At 39.9% G+C, this 21,656-nt stretch overlaps 1 protein-coding gene across 3 annotated transcripts in view; it reads left to right on the top strand.

The window, feature by feature from the left end:
- The window catches only part of LOC139763535 (low-density lipoprotein receptor-related protein 2-like), a 572,659-nt gene that overhangs the window by 508,730 nt on the left and 42,273 nt on the right, over nucleotides 1-21,656 (top strand). For all 3 annotated transcript variants that reach the window (XM_071689726.1, XM_071689725.1, XM_071689728.1), the window contains exons 10-16: nucleotides 210-415; nucleotides 7,965-8,162; nucleotides 15,424-15,573; nucleotides 17,307-17,516; nucleotides 17,646-17,841; nucleotides 19,200-19,453; nucleotides 19,654-20,699. In XM_071689726.1, the coding sequence (XP_071545827.1) occupies nucleotides 210-415; nucleotides 7,965-8,162; nucleotides 15,424-15,573; nucleotides 17,307-17,516; nucleotides 17,646-17,841; nucleotides 19,200-19,453; nucleotides 19,654-20,699 (2,260 nt within the window). The remainder of the gene's footprint in view (nucleotides 1-209; nucleotides 416-7,964; nucleotides 8,163-15,423; nucleotides 15,574-17,306; nucleotides 17,517-17,645; nucleotides 17,842-19,199; nucleotides 19,454-19,653; nucleotides 20,700-21,656) is intronic.

Raw genomic sequence — 21,656 nt, 5'->3', positions numbered from 1 at the left:
TTTTCCATGTGATATATGTTCCAGTCAACTTCTCTGCATATCTTTGAATGCTGTTCTCTTCCTTGATAAAAAGTTTCCTCATCCTGTTCTCCTCCTTGATTAAAATTCTCCCTCATCCTAGTCCCATTTTTGTTTATTTGGCTGTTCTCTTCTTCATACATACTTCACACTCCAAAACATATGAATTACACCTGCATTGTTTATTTCAGCCTGATGTTTGTAGCTGACACTAGCCGTATCATCCGAGCCAACATGGATGGCACCAATTTGCAGGCACTGGTGAAGGATGTTATCTACAAAGCTTCTGGTATTGCTGTGGACATAATCAGTCAGCGTATATTTTGGTGTGATTCCCTCTTGGACTACATTGAAACCATAACTTATGAAGGAACTGGTCGAACTGCTATTATAAGGGGTATGTACCAGAAAATTATAACATCAGTAGAGATGATTTTTTTCTTTTTTTTCTTCATTATACTTTGTCACTGTCTCCCGCGTTAGCGAGGTAGCACAAGGAAACCGACGAAAGAATGGCCCAACCCACCCACATACACATGTATGTACATACACGTCCAGACATGCACATATTCATACCTATACATCTCAACGTATGCATATATATACACACAGACATGAACATATATGCACATGTACATAATTCATACTGTCTGCCCTTATTCATTCCTGTCGCCACCCTGCCACACATGAAATGACAACTCCCTCTCCCTGCATGTGTGCGAGGTAGCACTAGGAAAAGACAACAAAGGCCACATTCGTTCACACTCAGTCCCTAGCTGTCATGTATAACCACAGCTCCCTTCCCACATCCAGGCCCCCTCAAAACTTTTGCATGGTTTACCCCAGACGCTTCACATGCCCTGGCTCAATCCATTGACAGCACATCAACCCCGGTATACCACATCATTCCAATTCACTCTATTCCTTGCACGCCTTTCATCCTCCTGCATGTTCAGGCCCTGATCACTCAAAATCTTTTTCACTCCATCTTTCTACCTCCAATTTGGTCTCCCACTTCTCCTCATTCCCTCCACCTCTGACACATATATATTCTTTGTCAATCTTTCCTCACTCATTTTCTCCATGTGACCAAACCACTTCAAAACACCCTCTTCTTCTCTCTCAACCACACTCTTTTTATTTCCACACATCTCTCTTACCCTTTCATTACTTACTCGATCAAACCACCTCACACCACATATTGTCCTCAAACATCTCATCTCCAGCACATCCACCCTCCTCTGCACAACTCTATCTATAGCCCACACCTCACAACCATATGACATTGTTGAAACCACTATTCCTTCAAACATACCCATTTTTGCTTTCCAAGATAATGTTCTCAACTCCCACACATTTTTCAACTCTCCCAAAACTTTCGCCCCCTCCCCCACCATATGATTCACTTCTGCTTCCATGGTTCCATCCACTGCCAAATTCACTCCCAGAAATCTAAAACACTTCACTTCCTTCAGTTTTTCTCCATTCAAACTTACTTCCCAATTGACTTGTCCCTCAACCCTACTGTACTGTAACCTTGCTCTTATTCACATTTACTCTCAGCTTTCTTCTTTCACACACTTTACCAAACCCTGTCACCAGCTTCTGCAGTTTCTCACCCGAATCAGCCACCAGCGCTGTATCATCATCGAACAACAACTGACTCACTTCCCAAGCTCTCTCATCCACTACAGACTGCATACTTGCCCCTCTCTCTCTAAAACTCTTGCATTCACCTCCCTAACAACCCCATCCATAAACAAATTAAACAACCATGGAGACATCATGCACCCCTGCCACAAACCAACATTCACTGAAAACTAATCACTTTCCTCTCTTCCTACACGTACACATGCCTTACATCCTCGATAAAAACTTTTCACTGCTTCTAACAACTTGCCTCCCACACCATATATTCTTAATACCTTCCACAGAGCATCTCTATCAACTCTATCATATGTCTTCACCAGATCCATAAATGCTACATACAAATCCATTTTCTTTTTTAAGTATTTCTCACATACATTCATCAAAGCTAACGCAGGAGACAGCGACAAAGTATAATAGATAGATATATATTGATACTAGTATGGTTTTGTATTTCATGAATAGTTGTTATGCAATTTGTCTGTAGCAAAATGAATTGATGTAAAACTTGTACTCATCCTTTTATTGTCAGTAATGGAAAAACCATGACGGTATGCAGTATGTAAATTTAAGATATGTACATACTTAGATTTTGTAAAACTATTGAAGATGATGGCAAAAGGGTTATGTTAATACAAAAGGGATAAAGAAAAGTATTGCAAAGGAATGAAAAAATAAGATGTATATAGAGTGGCTAGCAAGATTTTTAAGAGTGGAATTGAAAATGCTTTAGGATGTATCTGGAAAGCGTATATTGATACATGGAAAAGTGCCTAGGATAGTGATTGCTGGTGGGAAAGTATTAGTGAACCCCTTATTGTTGAAGAGCAATGTGGGTTGAGGAAGGGAAGGCAGTTTGTTTAGAAGATTTTTGCACTTAAACGCGTAAGTTGAGAAGTTTTTTTGGATTAAATAAGTTTCAGTGAAAAAGGTGTATCCATTATCTATGGATATAGAAAAGGCACATATCTCTTGTCTTTCCTAAACACCCTTATACAGAAACACACTTTCAAGATATCCACTTTTCAGAGTGTCCACTAGGTCATAAAGGTTAACACTTGGGCAGTCATCCTAGACAAAAAGTATGCCTACTGACCCATTCCAATTCACCCTTGAATGAGTTTGTTTTTTTGCATTGATAATTGGTTTACCACACATCTCTCTTACCCTACTATTACTTACTCGATCAAACCACCTCACACCACATATTGTCCTCAAACATCTCATTTCCAGCACATCCACCCTCCTGTGCACAACTCTATCCATAGCCCATGCCTCGCAACCATACAACATTGTTGGAACCACTATTCCTTCAAACATACCCATTTTTGCTTTCCGAGATAATGTTCTCGACTTCCACACATTCTTCAAGGCTTCCAGAATTTTCACCCCTTCCCCCACCCTATGATTCACTTCTGCTTCCATGGTTACATCCGCTGCCAAATCCACTCCCAGATATCTAAAACACTTCACTTCCTCCAGTTTTTCTCCATTCAAACTTACCTCCCAACTGACTTGACCCTCAACCCTACTGTACCTAATAACCTTGCTCTTATTCACATTTACTCTCAACTTTCTTCTTTCACACACTTTACCAAACTCAGTCACCAGCTTCTGCAGTTTCTTGCATGAATCAGCCACCAGCGCTGTATCATCAGCGAACAACAACTGACTCACTTCCCAAGCTCTCTCATCTACAACAGACTGCATACTTGCCCCTCTTTCCAAAACTCTTGCATTCACCTCCCTTACAACCCCATCCATAAACAAATTAAACAACCATGGAAACATCACACACTCCTGCCACAAACCTGCATTCACTGAGAACCAATCACTTTCCTCTCTTCCTACACGTACGCATGCCTTACATCCTCGGTAAAAACTTTTCACTGCTTCTAACAACTTGCCTCCTACACCATATACTCTTAATACCTTCCACAGAGCATCTCTATCAACTCTGTCATATGCCTTCTCCAGATCCATAAATGCTACATACCAATCCATTTGCTTTTCTAAGTATTTCTCACATACATTCTTTAAAGCAAACACCTGATCCACACATCCTCTACCACTTCTACCACTGAAACCACACTACTCTTCCCCAATCTGATGCTCTGTACATGCCTTCACCCTCTCAATCAATACCGTCCCATATAATTTCCCAGGAATACTCAAGAAACTTATACCTCTGTAATTTGAGCACTCACCTTTATCCCCTTTGCCTTTGTACAATGGCACTATGCAAGCATTCTGCCAATCCTCAGGCACCTCACAATGAATCATACTTACATTAAATAACCTTACCAACCAGTCAACAATACAGTCACCCCCTTTTTTCATAAATTCCACTGCAATACCATCCAAACCTGCTGCCTTGCCGGCTTTCATCTTCCGCAAAGCTTTTACTACCTCTTCTCTGTTTACCACATCATTTTCCCTAACCCTCTCACTTTGCACACCACCTCGACCAAAACACCCTATATCTGCCACTCTATCATCAAACACATTCAACAAACCTTCAAAATACTCACTCCATCTCCTTCTCACATCACCACTACCTGTTATTACCTCCCCATTAGCCCCCTTCACTGAAGTTCCCATTTGTTCCCTTGTCTTACACACTTTATTTACCTTCTTCCAAAACATCTTTTTATTCTCCCTAAAATTTAATGATACTCTCTCACCCCAACTCTCATTTGCCCTCTTTTTCACCTCTTGCACCTTTCTCTTGACCTCCTGCCTCTTTCTTTTATACATCTCCCAGTCATTTGCATTATTTCCCTGCAAAAATTGTCCAAATGCCTCTCTCTTCTCTTTCACTAATAATCTTATTTCATCCCACCACTCACTACCCTTTCTAATCTGCCCACCTCCCATGCTTCTCATGCCACAAGCATCTTTTGTGTAAGCCATCACTGCTTCCCTAGATACATCCCATTCCAACCCCCCCCCCTCCCCTTACCTCCTTTGTTCTCACCTTTTTCCATTCTGTACTCAGTCTCTCCTGGTACTTCCACACACAAGTCTCCTTCCCAAGCTCACTTACTCTCACCACTCTCTTCACCCCAACATTCTCTCTTCTTTCATGAAAACCTCTACAGATCTTCACCTTCGCCTCCACAATCCATTGACAGCATGTCGACCCCGGTATACCACATCGTTCCAATTCACTCTGTTCCTTGCACGCCTTTCACCCTCCAGCATGTTCATGCCCCGATCACTCAAAATCTTTTTCACTCCATCTTTCCACCTCCAATTTGGTCTCCCACTTCTCATTCCCTCCACCTCTGACGCATATATCCTCTTTGCCAATCTTTCCCCACTCATTCTTTCCATGTCACCAAACCATTTCAAAACACCCTCTTCTGCTCTCTCAACCACATTCTTTTTATTACCACACATCTCTCTTACCTTATCATTACTTACCATGAAAAGTTCTGTGGGGCCTGGATGTGGAAAGGGAGCTGTGGTTTCGGTACATTATTACATGACAGCTAGAGACTGAGTGTGAACGAATGGGGCCTTTGTTGTCTTTTCCTAGTGCTACCTCACACACATGAGAGGGGAGGGGGTTGTTATTTGATGTGTGGCGAGGTGGCAATGGGAATGAATAAAGGCAGACAGTATGAATTATGTATATATGTATATGGCTGCGTGTGTATATATATGTATACGTTGAGATGTATAGGTATGGATATTTGCATGTGTGGATGTGTATGTATATGTGTATGTGGGTGGGTTGGGCCATTCTTTCGTCTGTTTCCTTGCGCTACCTCGCTAACTGCGGGAGACAGCGACAAAGCAAAATGAATGAATAAAATAAATGAATGAATAATTGGTTTACAGACCTGGCAGTTTAAGGTGAAAGTCTTTGATGTAATTTTTTGCTGTTATGCTGTCTATAGTGATTTTCAGGGTTTTTCAGCTTAACCCTGCATCATTAAATGATAAAATGCTAAGGCTAAGTTACTTTGATTGTAAGATTGTAGACCGAAGAAATTTATGTTTATTAGTTGGTTTTGGTTAGTCATTTAATGAGTGTCATGTGCTAATGAAATGAGAATATTTTTGTCATGTACCTGTAGCATAACAATAGTTATTAAGAGTTGAAATTTATGATTATAATTTCACAAGTGTGCCTTAGCTTGTGTTTTCAAGACCATTTTTATCGTTCTGTTTGTTACTATATTTCAAGTAGAAATTTAGTTTGGTGAAATTGAAAAATGTGCCATATATAGGAGATGTTTTGAAGATGATATTTATCATTTTTCTGTGAAGGGCAGTGATTGGTTCCCAGTGAAGGACGGTGTGCGGCAGGGGTGTGTGATGTCCCCATGGTTATTCAATTTATTTGTGGATGGGGTGATTAGGGAAGTAAATGCAAGAGTTTTGGAGAGAGGGGCGAGTATGCAGTCTGTTGGGGATGAGAGGGCCTGGGAAGTGAGTCAGCTGTTGTTTGTTAATGATACAGCTCTAGTGGGTGATTCAAGGGATAAACTGCAGAAGTTATAACTGAGTTTGGAAAAGTGTGTAAAAGGAGAAAGTTGAAAGTAAATGTGAACAAGAGCAAAGCTATTAGGTTCAGTAGGATTGAGGGACAAGTTAATTGGGATGTAAGTTTGAATGGAGAAAAATTGGAGGCAATGAAGTGTTTCAGATATCTGGGAGTGGGCTTAGCAGCGGATGGAACCTTGGAAACAGAAGTGAATCACAGGGTGGGGGAGGGGGAAGGTTCTTGGAGCCATGAAGAATATGTGGACAGAGAGAACATTATCTTGAAGAGCAAAAATGGGTGTGTTTGAAGGAAGAGAAGTTTCAACAATGTTATATGGTTGCAAGGCATGGGCTATAGATCGGGTTGTAAGGAGGGTGGATGTGTTGAAAATGAAATGTTTGAGGGCAACATATGGTGTGAGGTGGTTTGAAAATTGAGTAAGTAATGAAAGGGTAAGTGAGATGTGTGGAAATAAAAAGAGTGTGGTTGAGAGAGCAGAAGAGGGTGTGTTGAAATGGTTTAGACATTTGGTGAGAATGAGTGAGGAAAGATTTACAAAGAGGATGTATGTGTCAGAGGTGAAGGAAACAAGGAAAAACGGGAGACCAAATTGTAGGTGGAAGGATGGAATGAAAAAAGTTGTGAGCGATAGAGGTCTGAATATACAGGAGGGTGAGAGGTGTACAAGGAATAGAGGGAATTGGAACGATGTGGTATACCAGGGTCAACGTACTGTTAATGGACTGAACCAGGGCATATGAAGCGTCTGGGGTAAACCATGGAAAGGTCTGTGGGGCCTGGATGTGGATAGGGAGCTGTGGTTTCAGTGCATTACACATGACAGTTAGAGACTGTGACCTTTTTTGCCTGTTTTCCTGGGACTTCACTAAAGCATGGGGTAGCAATGCTGTTTCCTGTGTGGCAGGGTAGTGCCAGGAATGGATGAAGGCAAGCAAGTATGAATATGTATATATGTATATGTTAATATGTATGTGTATGTATATGCAGATATGTGGGTGCTTATGTTTATATAATGTATGCGAGTGGATGGGCCATTCTTTTGTCTGTTTCCTGGAGCTACCTCACTGATGCAGGAAACAGCAAATTATCTATAATGAATCTATATAAATATGCAGTTTTTAAGCAGAAATTGAGTGTGGTGAAGTGCATAGACATGCCAAATACAAGAAATGTTTGAAAATAATTTCTGTCATTATTCTTTTTTAAACAGTTTTAATTTAGGCACATGTAGGATGAATGTATAATCATGAACATTTTCCTCATTACTAGCAGGAGTACAGAGGAACTTGTTTGCTGTAGGGGTAGTATATAACTTATCTGCTCTGAGTTTGGATTTGATATAATAAGTTGACAGAATTTGGAGGATTGGACACAACTCAGGGAGCCAAGTTTGACACCTAATGGTGAGCAGCTTTGACACAATCAGCTGTGTTTCATCCAGTACCTGTTATATATCAAAGTTGACTGGATCATAATTCATGAAGTGATTTTTACTTAACACATAATCTGCCTGAAAGGAATGTTTTTATATGTTTGGAATACTAGGAAAGCTATAAAATTGGCTACCAAGTTCGAACTATTGTAAATGCAATAAAACTCAGTTGGTTAGATATCTCTTATGAGATAGAATTTTGATTTTCCTATTCTGGCCATAGGTAATACGTGTGTTGTATAACAAATTGATTGGTGTTTTACAGATTTTTTCTGTTTGGTGCACTATGTTAGACTATGTAATTTGATAACATCATATCTTTATTAACCTGCATTTTGATATATATTTCAGGATCATCTAACGTTCCAGCACCAAATCGTTTGACTGTGTTTGAGAGCAAAATTTATTGGACAGACAGCACCCGACAGGGTGTTATTGCCATAGATAAGTATGATGGTCAAAGCACAATAACCCAGGTGTATCAAAACTCGGAAAAGACTCAAGATCCCAAGGCAATTAAGGCAGTCCATGGATTGATGCAACCTCCAGGTATTTACAATAAGACATTTTCTTAAATTTAGGAGGTAAACATGTGCATTTGTTGTGACAAAGATAGAGCATATAGTTATGAATGTTTGTGGGAACCAATATGAAAAGCAGTCTTTGAATAGTTCTTACCTAGCATCTTAGAAGTGGAAGAAGTATAGATAATATAAGACATATTTTCAGTCTTCAACCTTAAGTCAAGGTTTGCAGTTTCAGATAGGTACAATAGCATACTTTCAGAGTTGGCATTAACGGACAACAAGCGATTATGTTGATTTGATGGATTAAAAGTTATAAGCAAGCATATATTTTGGGAATACCAGGTTTAAAAAGAGAGATATACATAAGTATACGTATGTAAGTAGGAGAGATGGCCAGAGAGCATTATTGGATTACATGTTAATTGATAAGCAAATGAAAAAAAGACCTTTGGATGTTAATGTGCTGAGAGGTGCAACTGGAAGGATGTCTGATCATTATCTTGTAGAGGCAAAGGTGAAGATTTGTAGAGGTTTTCAGAAAAGAAGAGAAAATGTTGGGGTGAAGAGAGTGGTGAGAGTAAGTGAGCTTGGGAAGGAGACTTGTGTGAGGAAGTACCTGGAGAGACTGAGTGCAGAATATAAAAAAAGTGAGAGCAAAGGACGTAAGGGGAGTGGGGGAGGAATGGGATGTATTTAGGAAAGCAGTGATGGCTAGCGCAAAAGATGCTTGTGGCATGAGAAGCGTGGGAGGTGGGTAGATTAGAATGGGTAGTGAGTGGTGGGATGAAGAAGTAAGATTATGAGTGAAAGAGAAGAGAGAGGCATTTGGACGATTTTTGCAGAGAAATAGTGCAAATGACTGGGAGATGTATAAAAGAAAGAGGCAGGAGGTCAAAAGAAAGGTGCAAGAGGTGAAAAAGAGGGCAAATGAGAGTTGGGGTGAGAGAGTATCATTAAATTTTAGGGAGAATAAAAAGATGTTTTGGAAGGAAGTAAATAAAGTGCGTAAGACAAGAGAACAAATAGGAACATCAGTGAAGGGGGCTAATGGGGAGGTGATAACAGGTAGTGGTGATGTGAGAAGATGGAGTGAGTATTTTGAAGGTTTGTTGAATGCGTTAGATGATAGAGTGGCAGATATAGGGTGTTTTGGTCGAGGTGGTGTGTGAAGTGAGAGGGTCAGGGAGAATGGTTTGGTAAACAGAGAAGAGGTAGTGAAAGCTTTGCGGAAGATGAAAGCCGGGAAGGCAGCGGGTTTGGATGGCATTGCAGTGGAATTTATTAAAAAAGGGGGTGACTGTGTTGTTGACTGGTTGGTGAGGATATTCAATGTATGTATGGTTCATGGTGAGGTGCCTGAGGATTGGTGGAATGCATGCATAGAGGGGCAAGAATGCAGTCTGTTGTGGATGAGAATGCTTGGGAAGTGAGTCAGCTGTTGTTCACTGATGATATAGTGCTGCTGGCTGATTTGGGTGAGAAACTGCAGAAGCTGGTGACTGAGTTTGGTAAAGTAAGTTAAAGAAGAAAGCTGAGAGTAAATGTAAATAAGAGCAAGGTTATTAGGTACAGTAGGGTTGAGGGACAAGTCAAGTGGGAGCTAAGTTTGAATGGAGAAAAACTGGAGGAAGTGAAGTGTTTTAGGTTTCTGGGAGTGGATTTGGCAGCGGATGGAACCATGGAAGCGGAAGTGGGTCACAGGGTTGGGGAGTGGGGTTCTGGGAGTGTTGAAGAATGTGTGGAAGGCAAGAACATTATCTCGGAAAGCAAAAATGGGTATGTTTGAAGGAATAGTGGTTCTAACAATGTTATATGGTTGTGAGGCATAGGCTATAGATAGAGTTGTTCGGATGTGTTGAAAATGAGATATTTGAGGACAATATGTGGTGTGAGGTGATATGAACAAGTAAGTAATGAAGGGATAAGAGAGATGTGTGGTAATAAAAAGAGTGTGGTTGTGAGAGCAGAAGAGGGTGTATTGAAATGGTTTGGTCACATGTAGAAAACGAGTGAGGAAAGATTGACCAAGAGGATATATGTGTCAGAGGTGGAGGGAATGAGGAGAAGTGGGAGACCAAATTTGAGGTGGAAAGATGGAGTGAAAATTATTTTGAGCTATCAGGGCCTGAACATGCTTGAGGGTGAAAGGCGTGCAAGGAATAGAGTGAATTGGAATGATGTGGTGTACTGGGGTCGACGTGCTGTCATTGGATTGAACCAGGGCATGTGAAGCGTCTGGGGTAAACCATGGAAAGTTTTGTGGGGCCTGGATGTGGAAAGGGAGCTGTGATTTCGGTGCATTATACATGACAGCTAGAGACTGAGTGTGAATGAATGTGGCCTTTGTTGTCTTTTCCTAGCGCTACTTCGCGCACGTGCGAAGGGAGGGTGGTTGTCATTTCTGAAAACCTCTACAAATCTTCACCTTCACCTCCACAAGATAATGATCAAACATCCCTCCAGTTGCACCTCTCAGCCCATTAACATCCAAAAGTCTCTCTTTCGCGTGCCTATCAATTAACACATAATCCAATAACGCTCTCTGGCCATCTCTCCTACTTACATACGTATACTTATGTATATCTCTATTTTTAAACCAGGTATTCCCAATCACCAGTCCTTTTTCAGCACAAAAATCTACAAGCTTTTCACCATTTCCATTTACAACACTGAACACCCCATGTATACCAATTATTCCCTCAACTGCCACATTACTCATATATGTACTCATATATATGTCTCTTTTTTTTTTTCTTTTTTTCTTTTTTTTTTTTTCCAAAAGGAGGGACAGAGAAGGGGGTCAGGTGAGGATATTCCCTCAAAGGTCCAGTCCTCTGTTCTTAGCGCAACCTCGCTAATGCGGGAGATGGCGAATAGTATGAAAGAAAGAAAGAAGTATATGTCTATGTATGTATATATATGTATACATTGAAATGTATAGTTATGTATATGTGCATGTGTGGACATGTATGTATATACATGTGTATGTGGGTGTGTTGGGCCATTCTTTCGTCTGTTTCCTTGTGCTACCTCACTAACGCAGGAGACAGCAACAAAGTGTAATGACAATGATAATTATAATATTGAGATCGCTGCATCTATATTGTGAATATTACTGATTACAGCTTGATACAGTTAAAGGAAGCATGGTTTAAAACATGAAAAAAATCTATTATGTGTTTTGCCATCTCGCTGTAGAAATTTGTCACATTCTTAGTCTTTGTTTAATGAACTTTTTCACCATCTCATTTCTCTGTGTATCAATGTTTTGTTTGGTTTTTTCCTGTATTCAGAATGGGTTTCCATATTCAAAAACAGCCCAGAATCCACAATTTGTGCCAAGACCCAACAGAAGCATGTGAAATTTTTTCAAAACTCTCATTTGGTATGGTTTTCAGATGAAAATAGGCAGTCAGTATCTGCTTTGAGTTCAAAAAATATGTTGAGATTGAGATGACTGATAGTTATTAAAGGAGATTATAACAAGGTAAGAGTATGTAGAGGTAATCAGGAAAAGAAAAATTGGCATAAAGGAAAGTGGCAAAAAGGGGGCGACTGTGTTGTTGATTGGTTGGTAAGGATTTTCATTGTATGTAGATCATGGTGAAGTGCCTGAAGAGTGGCAGAATGCATGTATAGTGCCATTGTATAAAGGCAAAGGGGATAAAGGTGAGTGTTCTAGCTCCAGAGGCATAAGATTGTTGAATATACCTGGAAAATTGTATGTACAGAGCACCAGATTGGGGAGGAGCAGTGTGGTTTTAGAAGTGGTAGAGGATGTGTGGATCAGGTGTTTGCTTTAAAGAATATGTGAAGAATTCTTGGAAACAGATGGATTTGTATGTGTCATTCATGGATCTGGAGAAGGCATCTGATAGGGTTGTATAAAGGCAAAGGGGATAAAGGTTAGTGTTCTAACTACAGAATCATCAGTTTGTTGAGTATACCTGGAAAATTGTATGTGCAGAGCACTAAAATGGTGAGGAGCAGTGTGGTTTTAGAAGTGGTAGAGGATGTGTGGATCAGGTGTTTGCTTTAAAGAATGTGAAATATACTTAGAAAACAGATGGATTTGTATGTAGCTTTTATGGATTGGAGAAGTCATCTGATAGGGTTGATAAAGATGCTTTGTGGAAGGTCTTAAGAATATGTATGGTGTGGGAGACAAGCTGCTAGAAGGAGTGAGAAGTTTTTATCAAGGTTGTAAGGCATGTGTATGAGTAGGAAGAGAGGAGAGGGATTGGTTCCCAGTGAATTCGGTCTGCAGCAGGGACATATGATGTCCCCATTATTGTTTAATTTGTTTATGGATGGGGTAGTTAGGGAGGTAAATGCAAGAATTTTGGAGAGAGGGGTGAGTATGCAGTCTTTAAGGGATGGGAAGGCCAGGTAAGTGAGTCAGTTGTTGTTCACTGATGATACAGCACTGGTGGCTGATTCTGGTGAGAAACTGCTGAAGTTGGTGACTGAGTTTGGAAGAGTGTGTGAAAGGAGGGAGTTGAAAGTAAATGTGAATAAAAGCAAGGTTATTAGGTTCATAAAGATTGAGGGACAAATCAGTTAGGATGTAAGTTTGATTGGAGTAAAATTGGAGGAAGGAATGTGTTTTAGATATCTGGGAGTGAACTAAGCAGCAAATGGAGCCATGGAGGCGGAGATGAGTCACAGGGTGGGGGAGGGGGCAAAAGTTCTGGGAGCAATGAAGAAAGTGTGGAAGGTGAGAACTTTATCATCTCCGAAAGCAAAAATGGGCATGCTTTAAGGAATAGCAGTTCCAACAATATTATATGATAGCAAGGTATGGGCTATGGATAGGATTGTACGGAGGAGGATGGATGTGTTGGAAATGAAAGGTTTGAGGACAATATATGGTGTAAGGTGGTTTGATCAAGTAAATGGTGAAAGGACAAGAGGAATGTGTGGAAATAAAAAGAAAGTGGTTTGGACATATGGAAAGAATGACAAAGAGGATATTTGTGTCAGGGGTTGAGGGAACAAGAAGCAGGAGACCAAATTAGAGGTGGAAGGATGCAGTGAAAAAGATTTTGAGTAATCAGGGCCTGAACATACAGGAGGGTGAGAGGCATGCAAGGAATAGAGCAAATTGCAACGATGTGGTATACCAGGGTCAACATGCTGTCAGTCAGTTGGACCCGGGCATGTGAAATGTCTGGGATAAACCATGGAAAGGTCTGTGGGGCTTGGATGCGGATAGGGAGCTGAGGTTTTTGTGCGTTACACATGACAGCTAGAGACTGAGTGTGAACGAATGTGGCCCTTTTTTTTTTTTTTTTCCTGGTATTACCTCGCTGAAGCTGGGAGTAGCAATGCTGTGTCCTTGGGGCAGGGTAGCACCAGGAATGGATGAAGGCAAGCAAGTATGAGTATTTACATGTGCATATATGGATATGTCTGTGTATGTGTATGTATATGTGTTGATACGTATATGTGTGTGTTGTGTATGTGCAGTGGGAGGGGGTTGTCATTCCATGTGTGGTGGGGTGGCGACAGGAATGAATGAGGGCAGACAGTATGAATTATGTACATGTTTATGTATGTATATGTCTGTGTGTGTATATATACGTATACGTTGAGATGTATAGGTATGTATATGTGCGTATGTGGACGTGTATGGATATACATGTGTATGTGGGTGGGTTTGGCCATTCTTTCGTCTGTTTCCTTGCACTACCTCACTAATGCGGGAGACAGCGACAAAGTATAATAAAAAGATTAAAAAATGAGTGGATGGGCCATTCTTCATCTTTTTCCTGGCACAGCCTCACTGACATGGAAAACGGCGATCAAGTATAAATATATATGTATACATGATAGAAACATGTAGGAAGAGAGGAAAGTGATTGGTTCTCAGTGAATGTAGGTTTGTGGCAGGGGTCTGTGATGTCTCCATGGTTGTTTAATTTGTTTATGGATGGGGTTGTTAGGGAGGTGAATGCAAGAGTTTTGGAAAGAGGGGCAAGTATGAAGTCTGTTGTGGATGAGAGAGCTTGGGAAGTGAGTCAGTTGTTGTTCGCTGATGATACAGCGCTGGTGGCTGATTCATGTGAGAAACTGCAGAAGCTGGTGACTGAGTTTGGTAAAGTGTGTGAAAGAAGAAACTTAAGAGTAAATGTGAATAAGAGCAAGGTTATTAGGTACAGTAGGGTTGAGGGTCAAGTCAATTGGGAGGTAAGTTTGAATGGAGAAAAACTGGAGGAAGTAAAGTGTTTTGGATATCTGGGAGTGGATCTGGCAGCGGATGGAACCATGGAAGCGGAAGTGAATCATAGGGTGGGGGAGGGGGCGAAAATCCTGGGAGCCTTGAAGAATATGTGGAAGTCGAGAACATTATCTCGGAAAGCAAAAATGGGTATGTTTGAAGGAATAGTGGTTCCAACAATGTTGTATGGTTGCGAGGCGTGGGCTATGGATAGAGTTGTGCGCAGGAGGGTGAATGTGCTGGAAATCAGATGTTTGAGGACAATGTGTGGTGTGAGGTGGTTTGATCGAGTAAGTAATGTAAGGGTAAGAGAGATGTGTGGAAATAAAAAGAGCGTGGTTGAGAGAGCAGAAGAGGGTGTTTTGAAATGGTTTGGGCACATGGAGAGAATGAGTGAGGAAAGAGGATATATGTGTCAGAGGTGGAGGGAACGAGGAGAAGTGGGAGACCAGATTGGAGGTGGAAAGATGGAGTGAAAAAGATTTTGTGTGATCGGGGCCTGAACATGCAGGAGGGTGAAAGGCGTGCAAGGAATAGAGTGAATTGGATCGATGTTGTATACCGGGGTTGACGTGCTGTCAGTGGATTAAATCAGGGCATGTGAAGTGTCTGGGGTAAACCATGGAAAGTTGTGTGGGGCCTGGATGTGGAAAGGGAGCTGTGGTTTCGGGCATTATTGCGTGACAGCTGGAGACTGAGTGTGAACGAATGGGGCCTTTGTTGTCTTTTCCTAGTGCTACCTCGCACACATGAGGGGGGAGGGGGATGGTATTCCATGTGTGGCAAGGTGGCGATGGGAATGAATAGGGGTAGGCAGTGTGAATTGTGTGCATGGGTATATATGTATGTGTCTGTGTGTGTATATATATGTGTACATTGAGATGTATAGGTATGTATATTTGCGTGTGTGTGTGTGCATTGTGTATGGGGGTGGGTTGTGCCATTTCTTTCGTCTGTTTCCTTGCGCTACCTCGCAAACGCGGGAGACAGCGACAAAGCGAAATAAAAAATAATAAATAATAATAGAAACACTGTTAGTTGATATGATTTTGTTGAATTGCAGTTCCAAATCCTTGTGCAAGTGAAAATGGTGGAAACGCAAATGGTGGATGTGACCACATGTGCATTGTTACACATGCCTCAACGGGTCTGGGCTACCGTTGTGCATGTGATATAGGATACAGACTTGGCACAGATCAGAGAAAATGCTCAAGTAAGTGAATTTTTTATTTTGTTCAGTATTCCTACTTGTGATACAATATTGTACAAATGTTTATAGTCTCTACTATATATAATTCATATAATGTTTGTTAATGTGTAGAGGCCTAAAAGTTCACATAGTTGTTCATTGATTTCTCGTATCTATTTGCATTTTATTACAGTGATTGTTTCATAATTTTAACAGCATATTACATTGTACATGAATAAGAGATATACTTTGATTTTTCCTTTTTATATACAATTTTTCTGGTATAAGTAAGTGTCAGAAACAAACAAAAATTAGACTCATTTGCATGCATGCATTCATTCTTCAGCTTACCATTGTGAATATAACTAGGAGGGGGTCAAGGGGGGTCTATGCTGCCCACCAGTCACAACTATTATCCCTTGCTAATGATACAGTGCTTTGTGTAAATAATTACTGAACTGAGTTTTATAGCTGAAATTGTCTATTTATATTCATTGGTGTCTGAGTTTGTGAGAGTGTGTGTTAAAGGAGAAGTTTGAGATTAACTGCAAATAAAAGCAAGGCTTTTAGGTTAAATGGTGGAGAGAAACAACTTAGGGTGTGAGTTTGAATGAAGGAAACTTGGAGGAAGTGAAGTGTTTTAGCTAAAAATACCTGAGAATGGACATGGCAGTGAATGGAACCACAGGAGCTGAAGTGAGTTGTAGGATGGGAGAGGGGGGGAAAGGTCCTTTGGAGCTCTAATTCACTCTATCCCATGCATGCCTTAGACCCTGTTGTATGCCCATTCCCACAATCCGCAGCCAAGACCACAGACTATTCCTTGGATCACCTTGACTGCTTCATATGCCAAGCCCATAGACAGCACCTTTACCCCCGTATCACTTAGATTCAGTTCATTCTATCCCATGCTCATTATCATCCTCCCAAATGTTCAGGCCCAAATACTCCAAAGCCTCATTCACTCCATTCCATTTTCCTTTTTGTTTCAATCTCGTACCACTTTCCTCTGTCATTTTTGGCATAGATCCTCTTAGTTTGTCTTTCTTCACTTATCTTTTCCTTTTGTCAGAGCCACTTGCACATGCCTTGGTCACCTTTGTCATTCATACTGCACTTACTACCACAACTCTCTTAGAGTCATTCTTTCCAAACACAATCAACCTGCCTTACTCCACAAATTGTCCTCTATTGTTTCATTTTCAACACATCTGCCCTTTTCATTCTTTTGCATTTGGAGCCCAAACACCATCAGGACTACTATACCTTCAGAGATACCTTAACAGACACTAATCTCTTTCCATACTCTAATGGACCTGGGACCTTAACCATCATTCCAGCCGTATGACTCACATCAGTCCCTATGATTCCATGTGCTGCCATGTCCACTCCCAGGTGCCTGAAGCACTCCACTTCCCCCAGGTCCACTCCATTTAAACTTACTCTCAAACCTTCCTGTGTTATGCCTTTGCTGCACTTCATTACCGTATGTTTCTCACATTCACTTTCAACAGCCTTCTTTCACATACACACACACACACACACACACACACACACACACACACTGAAACTCTTTTACCAGCTTCTGGAATTTCTCCTCAAAGAATAATATTTTGAAATTATACGTAGAAGGATTAAATGTTTCTAGAAAATGACATGTTATTCCATTATTAAGGAAAATATCTAACATTGTTTTACACTCAGATAAGGCAGTAAGGCTTGTCGTGAACAATTACTTACAATCTTTCTTATTCCAGTGGTGCCGGAGTTCTTGATGTATTCCCAGCAAAAATTTATCAAGGGACAAGTCCTAGAGCCTGTTTCTGAGAATTTTAATGATGCAATCAACCCCATTGTGTCAAAAGCTGCAAGATTTGTGGGACTTGACTTCGATTATCGCAATGATTATATCTACTACTCAGATGTTAGCTTGGATGTTATATACAGAGTTAAGAGGAAAGGGACAGGTAATTATCACAGCAAGTTACTAAAAATTATTGTCAATGATTTTACTCCACATATTTGCATTCTTTCATCCTTATGTTTGTGTAAAAGGTCCTCCTGTTAATTAGTTTTATATTCTTTTCTTTTTGTAGGTCGTGAAAATTTATTAGCTTCCCAAAATGAAGGTGTTGAAGGCTTAGCATTAGACTGGGTATCCAAGAATCTGTACTACATTGATAGTCGCAAAGGAACTCTGAATGTACTCTCAACAGAAAATCCACAGTATAGAAAAGTGTTACTCACAAATCTCAAGCGTCCAAGAGCTATTGTTGTCCATCCCAACAAAGGGTTAGTTTTAGAAATACTTGTGTTTTTATGTAAGTAGATCTAAATGCAGATTTGTTGTTCCATGTCATTCATATATCACAAAGAATGTTTTATTTTTTGAATGAAACTGAAATTACCTAAGATAAAAACTTGCCGTAGTTTCTGTGTATGAATATTTATATTCATGTATTCACCTAATTTATTCATGGTGTGGTTGAGAGATTTCAAGAGCTTGTCCATGAAATGGTTTGTACATATGTAGAAAATAGGTGAGGAAAGGTTGTCAAATATATATTTGTAACATTGGCAAGGTGGTTGGTTGGTATCCAGAATACAGAAGAGGAAGTTCAAACACATATATGTCAGGGGAGTGTAGCTTCAGGTTGGTGTATGTTTTGTGGAGTAAAGTTTAAGATTGCTTTTGGTGGGGAGCAGTTTTTTGTGCTTATCGAGTAATTGGAGCTTGATTATATTTTGTCAATACTGTGTTTTTTGTAGTGGGAGGAGTTTAATTAGTAGGTTGTGGAAGTGAGTACCTGAGGTACATTTTTTTATATCTTCATGGGTATTGTTTCTTGGTTATTTAGTGATTTGATTGGGAGGGGTCAAGTGTCATTACTTAGATTTGGGCTCCAAGTATGTTGAGGAGGATTTTAGAATTTTTTTTTTCTTATTTGCAGATGTAGAATTTTTTTGGATGCTAAGCAGCCCATGATTGTTTTTAGTATTTGTTTTTTCTTTTTTGTAGGTTTCTTTATAAGAGAAAGTCATTAATTGTGTGTATATGTCAAGCACCATCATATTTCTCATAAGCAGTTGATGAAGTAGTGAGGGTGCTTGGCTATATTAAAGTTTTTTAAATAAATCTTAACATTCCTGTTATGGACATATACCATACAAACCAGAGAATTTTTCCTGATTTTGAAAGTCATGTACACTATGCTATTGAGTGTTCTGATTATCATTGCTAACATCACTGTAATTCTACTGAAACACTGAATGATTGCCATAGCCATTAATATTGTTTCCTGTTATGTATCAGACTGAGATGGCTCTATAACCATGCTGTGTAATGATCAGTATACTAAATATACTTTCCTGCTATGTGCAAAGAGGATGTTTGGATATTTGGTGTTCTTTAAATTCTCTGGTCTTATGATTTTTCATTTTCAAACTATGTTTTGTAGAGAAATTTAGGGCTTGGTAGTGGTAGGGAACTCTGGTTTTGGCACATTTATACATGACAGCTAGAAAGTGGGTGTGAGCAAATGAGGCTCTCTATCTGTTCCTGTTGCAGTGTAGCTAAGCTGGAAATGGCAAACAAGTATAAAAAGAAAACAGCAATACAAAATGTTTTTTAACAATACTTTTGTTTTCAGGTTTGTATTCTACTCTGAGTGGGACCGTCCAGCTAATATTAGTCGTGCATATCTAGATGGATCCAATGTTGTGGTGTTTCGCAATGTTTTGCTTGGCTGGCCAAATGGTTTGTCAATTGATTATGCAACAGACCGTATTTATTGGTGTGATGCACTCTTAGATCATGTGCAGCATGCCAATTTGGATGGTACAGATGTTCAAACCATAACCTCTCAGAGCATTAGGCATCCATTCTCTCTTGTTGTTTACAATGGTTAGTTTATTTTTAGTTTTTTAAGATTGTAAATACTTCATGTTAACTTACTAATTAGCATTAAATAATGAGTGATTTTGATGATGAAATGATTGAATTTATGTTAAGCTTATTTCACTTCAAAAGTCCTGCAAAATTAAGAATTCCTAGTTTGCTATAATGTTTCTCTTAGATGTACATCTTTCTGTTATTATCTGCAGATTGGCTCTATGTGACTGATTGGCGTCGTGATGCTATTCTGCGAATGAATAAAACTGATGGTTCTAAGGAGAAAACTGTAGCTCAGGTTGCAGAGAGCAATCGTTTATATGGTATCCGTATTTACAGTCTCAAAGCTCAGGATATTGCACCTCAGCACCCTTGCAACAACATTGACCAGTGTGAGAAATTCTGTTTTCCTGTTCCTGATAATGATACTGGAAATCTGAAAGCTCAATGTGAATGCCCCATGGGTGAAAAAATTAACTCTGATGGCTTAACTTGTACAATTGATCCCGATGCTGAACCAATGGATCCATCATGTGCTGCTTGGGATTTTACTTGTTCTAATGGCAGATGTATACAGAAGACATGGGTCTGTGATGGGGATAATGACTGCCTCGATAACTCAGATGAGGAACAGAACTGCACAGAGGCTACATGTCGGGAGGAGGAGTTCCAGTGTGGATCTGGACGATGCATTCCCAGCACCTTCAAATGTGATTCAGATAATGATTGTGGAGACTTTTCAGATGAGACTGGCTGTGTGAACGTCACCTGCGAAACCTCATATTTTCAGTGTGAAAATAGACGCTGTATCCCCATGAATTGGAAGTGTGATTCGGAGAATGATTGTGGTGATAGTTCTGATGAAGGTGATTTTTGTGCCAACAAAACATGTTCTTACTTTCAGTTTACATGTCCCAGCACTGGTGCTTGCATTCCACAAGCTTGGGTTTGTGATGGTGACAATGATTGTTATGACAATAAAGATGAAGAAGGCTGTCCACCTATAGCATGTACTGCTGCTCAGTTTAAATGCAACAACCAGAAGCAGTGTATCCACGAATCATATAAATGTGATGGAATCCCAGACTGTGATGATTCTTCAGATGAAATTGGGTGTCCCTCTATTACGAAAGACCAGTGCAATGATGAGAGTCAGTTTAAGTGTGAGAAATCTAGCATATGTATTCCCAAGAGTTGGAGATGTGATGGAACTCCTGATTGTGAGGATTCCTCTGATGAGCCAGATACCTGTGGACAGGTTAGTACATAATTTTTGTTAATTTTTTCATGTGAAAACATTAACAGTGCTGTGATAAGATTGAATCTCTGAATAAGGAAAGTAGTCTTTATATTTTCCTTTTCTTCTCTCTTTCATACTTGATAATTTGTTAATTTTTGTGACTAAGATTGTTACATATTTATATCCTCAGCAAGGTCATTACACCAAAAATTAAAAAGAAAACTAAGTTCTGTTTAGTTGAGCAGTAGACACTGGGTTAGTTATCACATGTAAATGCCTCAACCATTCTGGAAGTCCACCGCCTAACCAGAAACTCTGTCTTCATGTGCTTAGAGTGAGAAAGTTTTTTTCAAACATATTCACCATTTCCCATGTTGGCAAGGTAGCATCAAGAACTCATGACTGAGCCTCAGAGGTAAAAATCCTCACTTAGCCAATTTTTTTTCAGATTTTTGTTCCACTTGCAACTTAGCTTCCTGTTTGTAACAGCAGAACTGAGTCTAAGAGGAATTATTTTCACTTACACATTGATGCAGGACATAAGTGAACATTTCTTTGCTTGCAACTGCTTGTTATTGTGATGAAATAGAATAAGTGTTCCATATTATTGTTCACAGAGCAGTTGTGAATTTCCATATCTGTTTCAACATTGTTCTTGCTTGACTTTTGCTGTCATTGTTTTCTCATTCATCAATCTATATTGAAGATAGCAATGATCAAATTTTAGGGTAGGTAGGCCATAAAACTTGACATTATCTCTCGTATCCCAGCGAGTGTTTGAAAGTCTTTTCGGCGTTCAAAATTACCCCAGGATAACTTTAATCCACCTGTGAGTGGAAAATGAGCAGATACCAAAGAAACTTGTATCTGATGTACAACAGCTTGCTGCATGCGTTCCTACAAGATGTAAGACATATGCCAAGCATGGAACGTATTCATCTTATGGTAACACATTGAAAGTTCAATATTGTAGAC

This window comes from Panulirus ornatus, chromosome 47, assembly GCF_036320965.1.
Source record: "Panulirus ornatus isolate Po-2019 chromosome 47, ASM3632096v1, whole genome shotgun sequence".
NCBI classification, from domain to species: domain Eukaryota; kingdom Metazoa; phylum Arthropoda; class Malacostraca; order Decapoda; family Palinuridae; genus Panulirus; species Panulirus ornatus.
The sequence above is the reverse complement of the archived record's forward strand: the minus strand, read 5'-3'. Positions and strand labels throughout refer to the sequence as shown.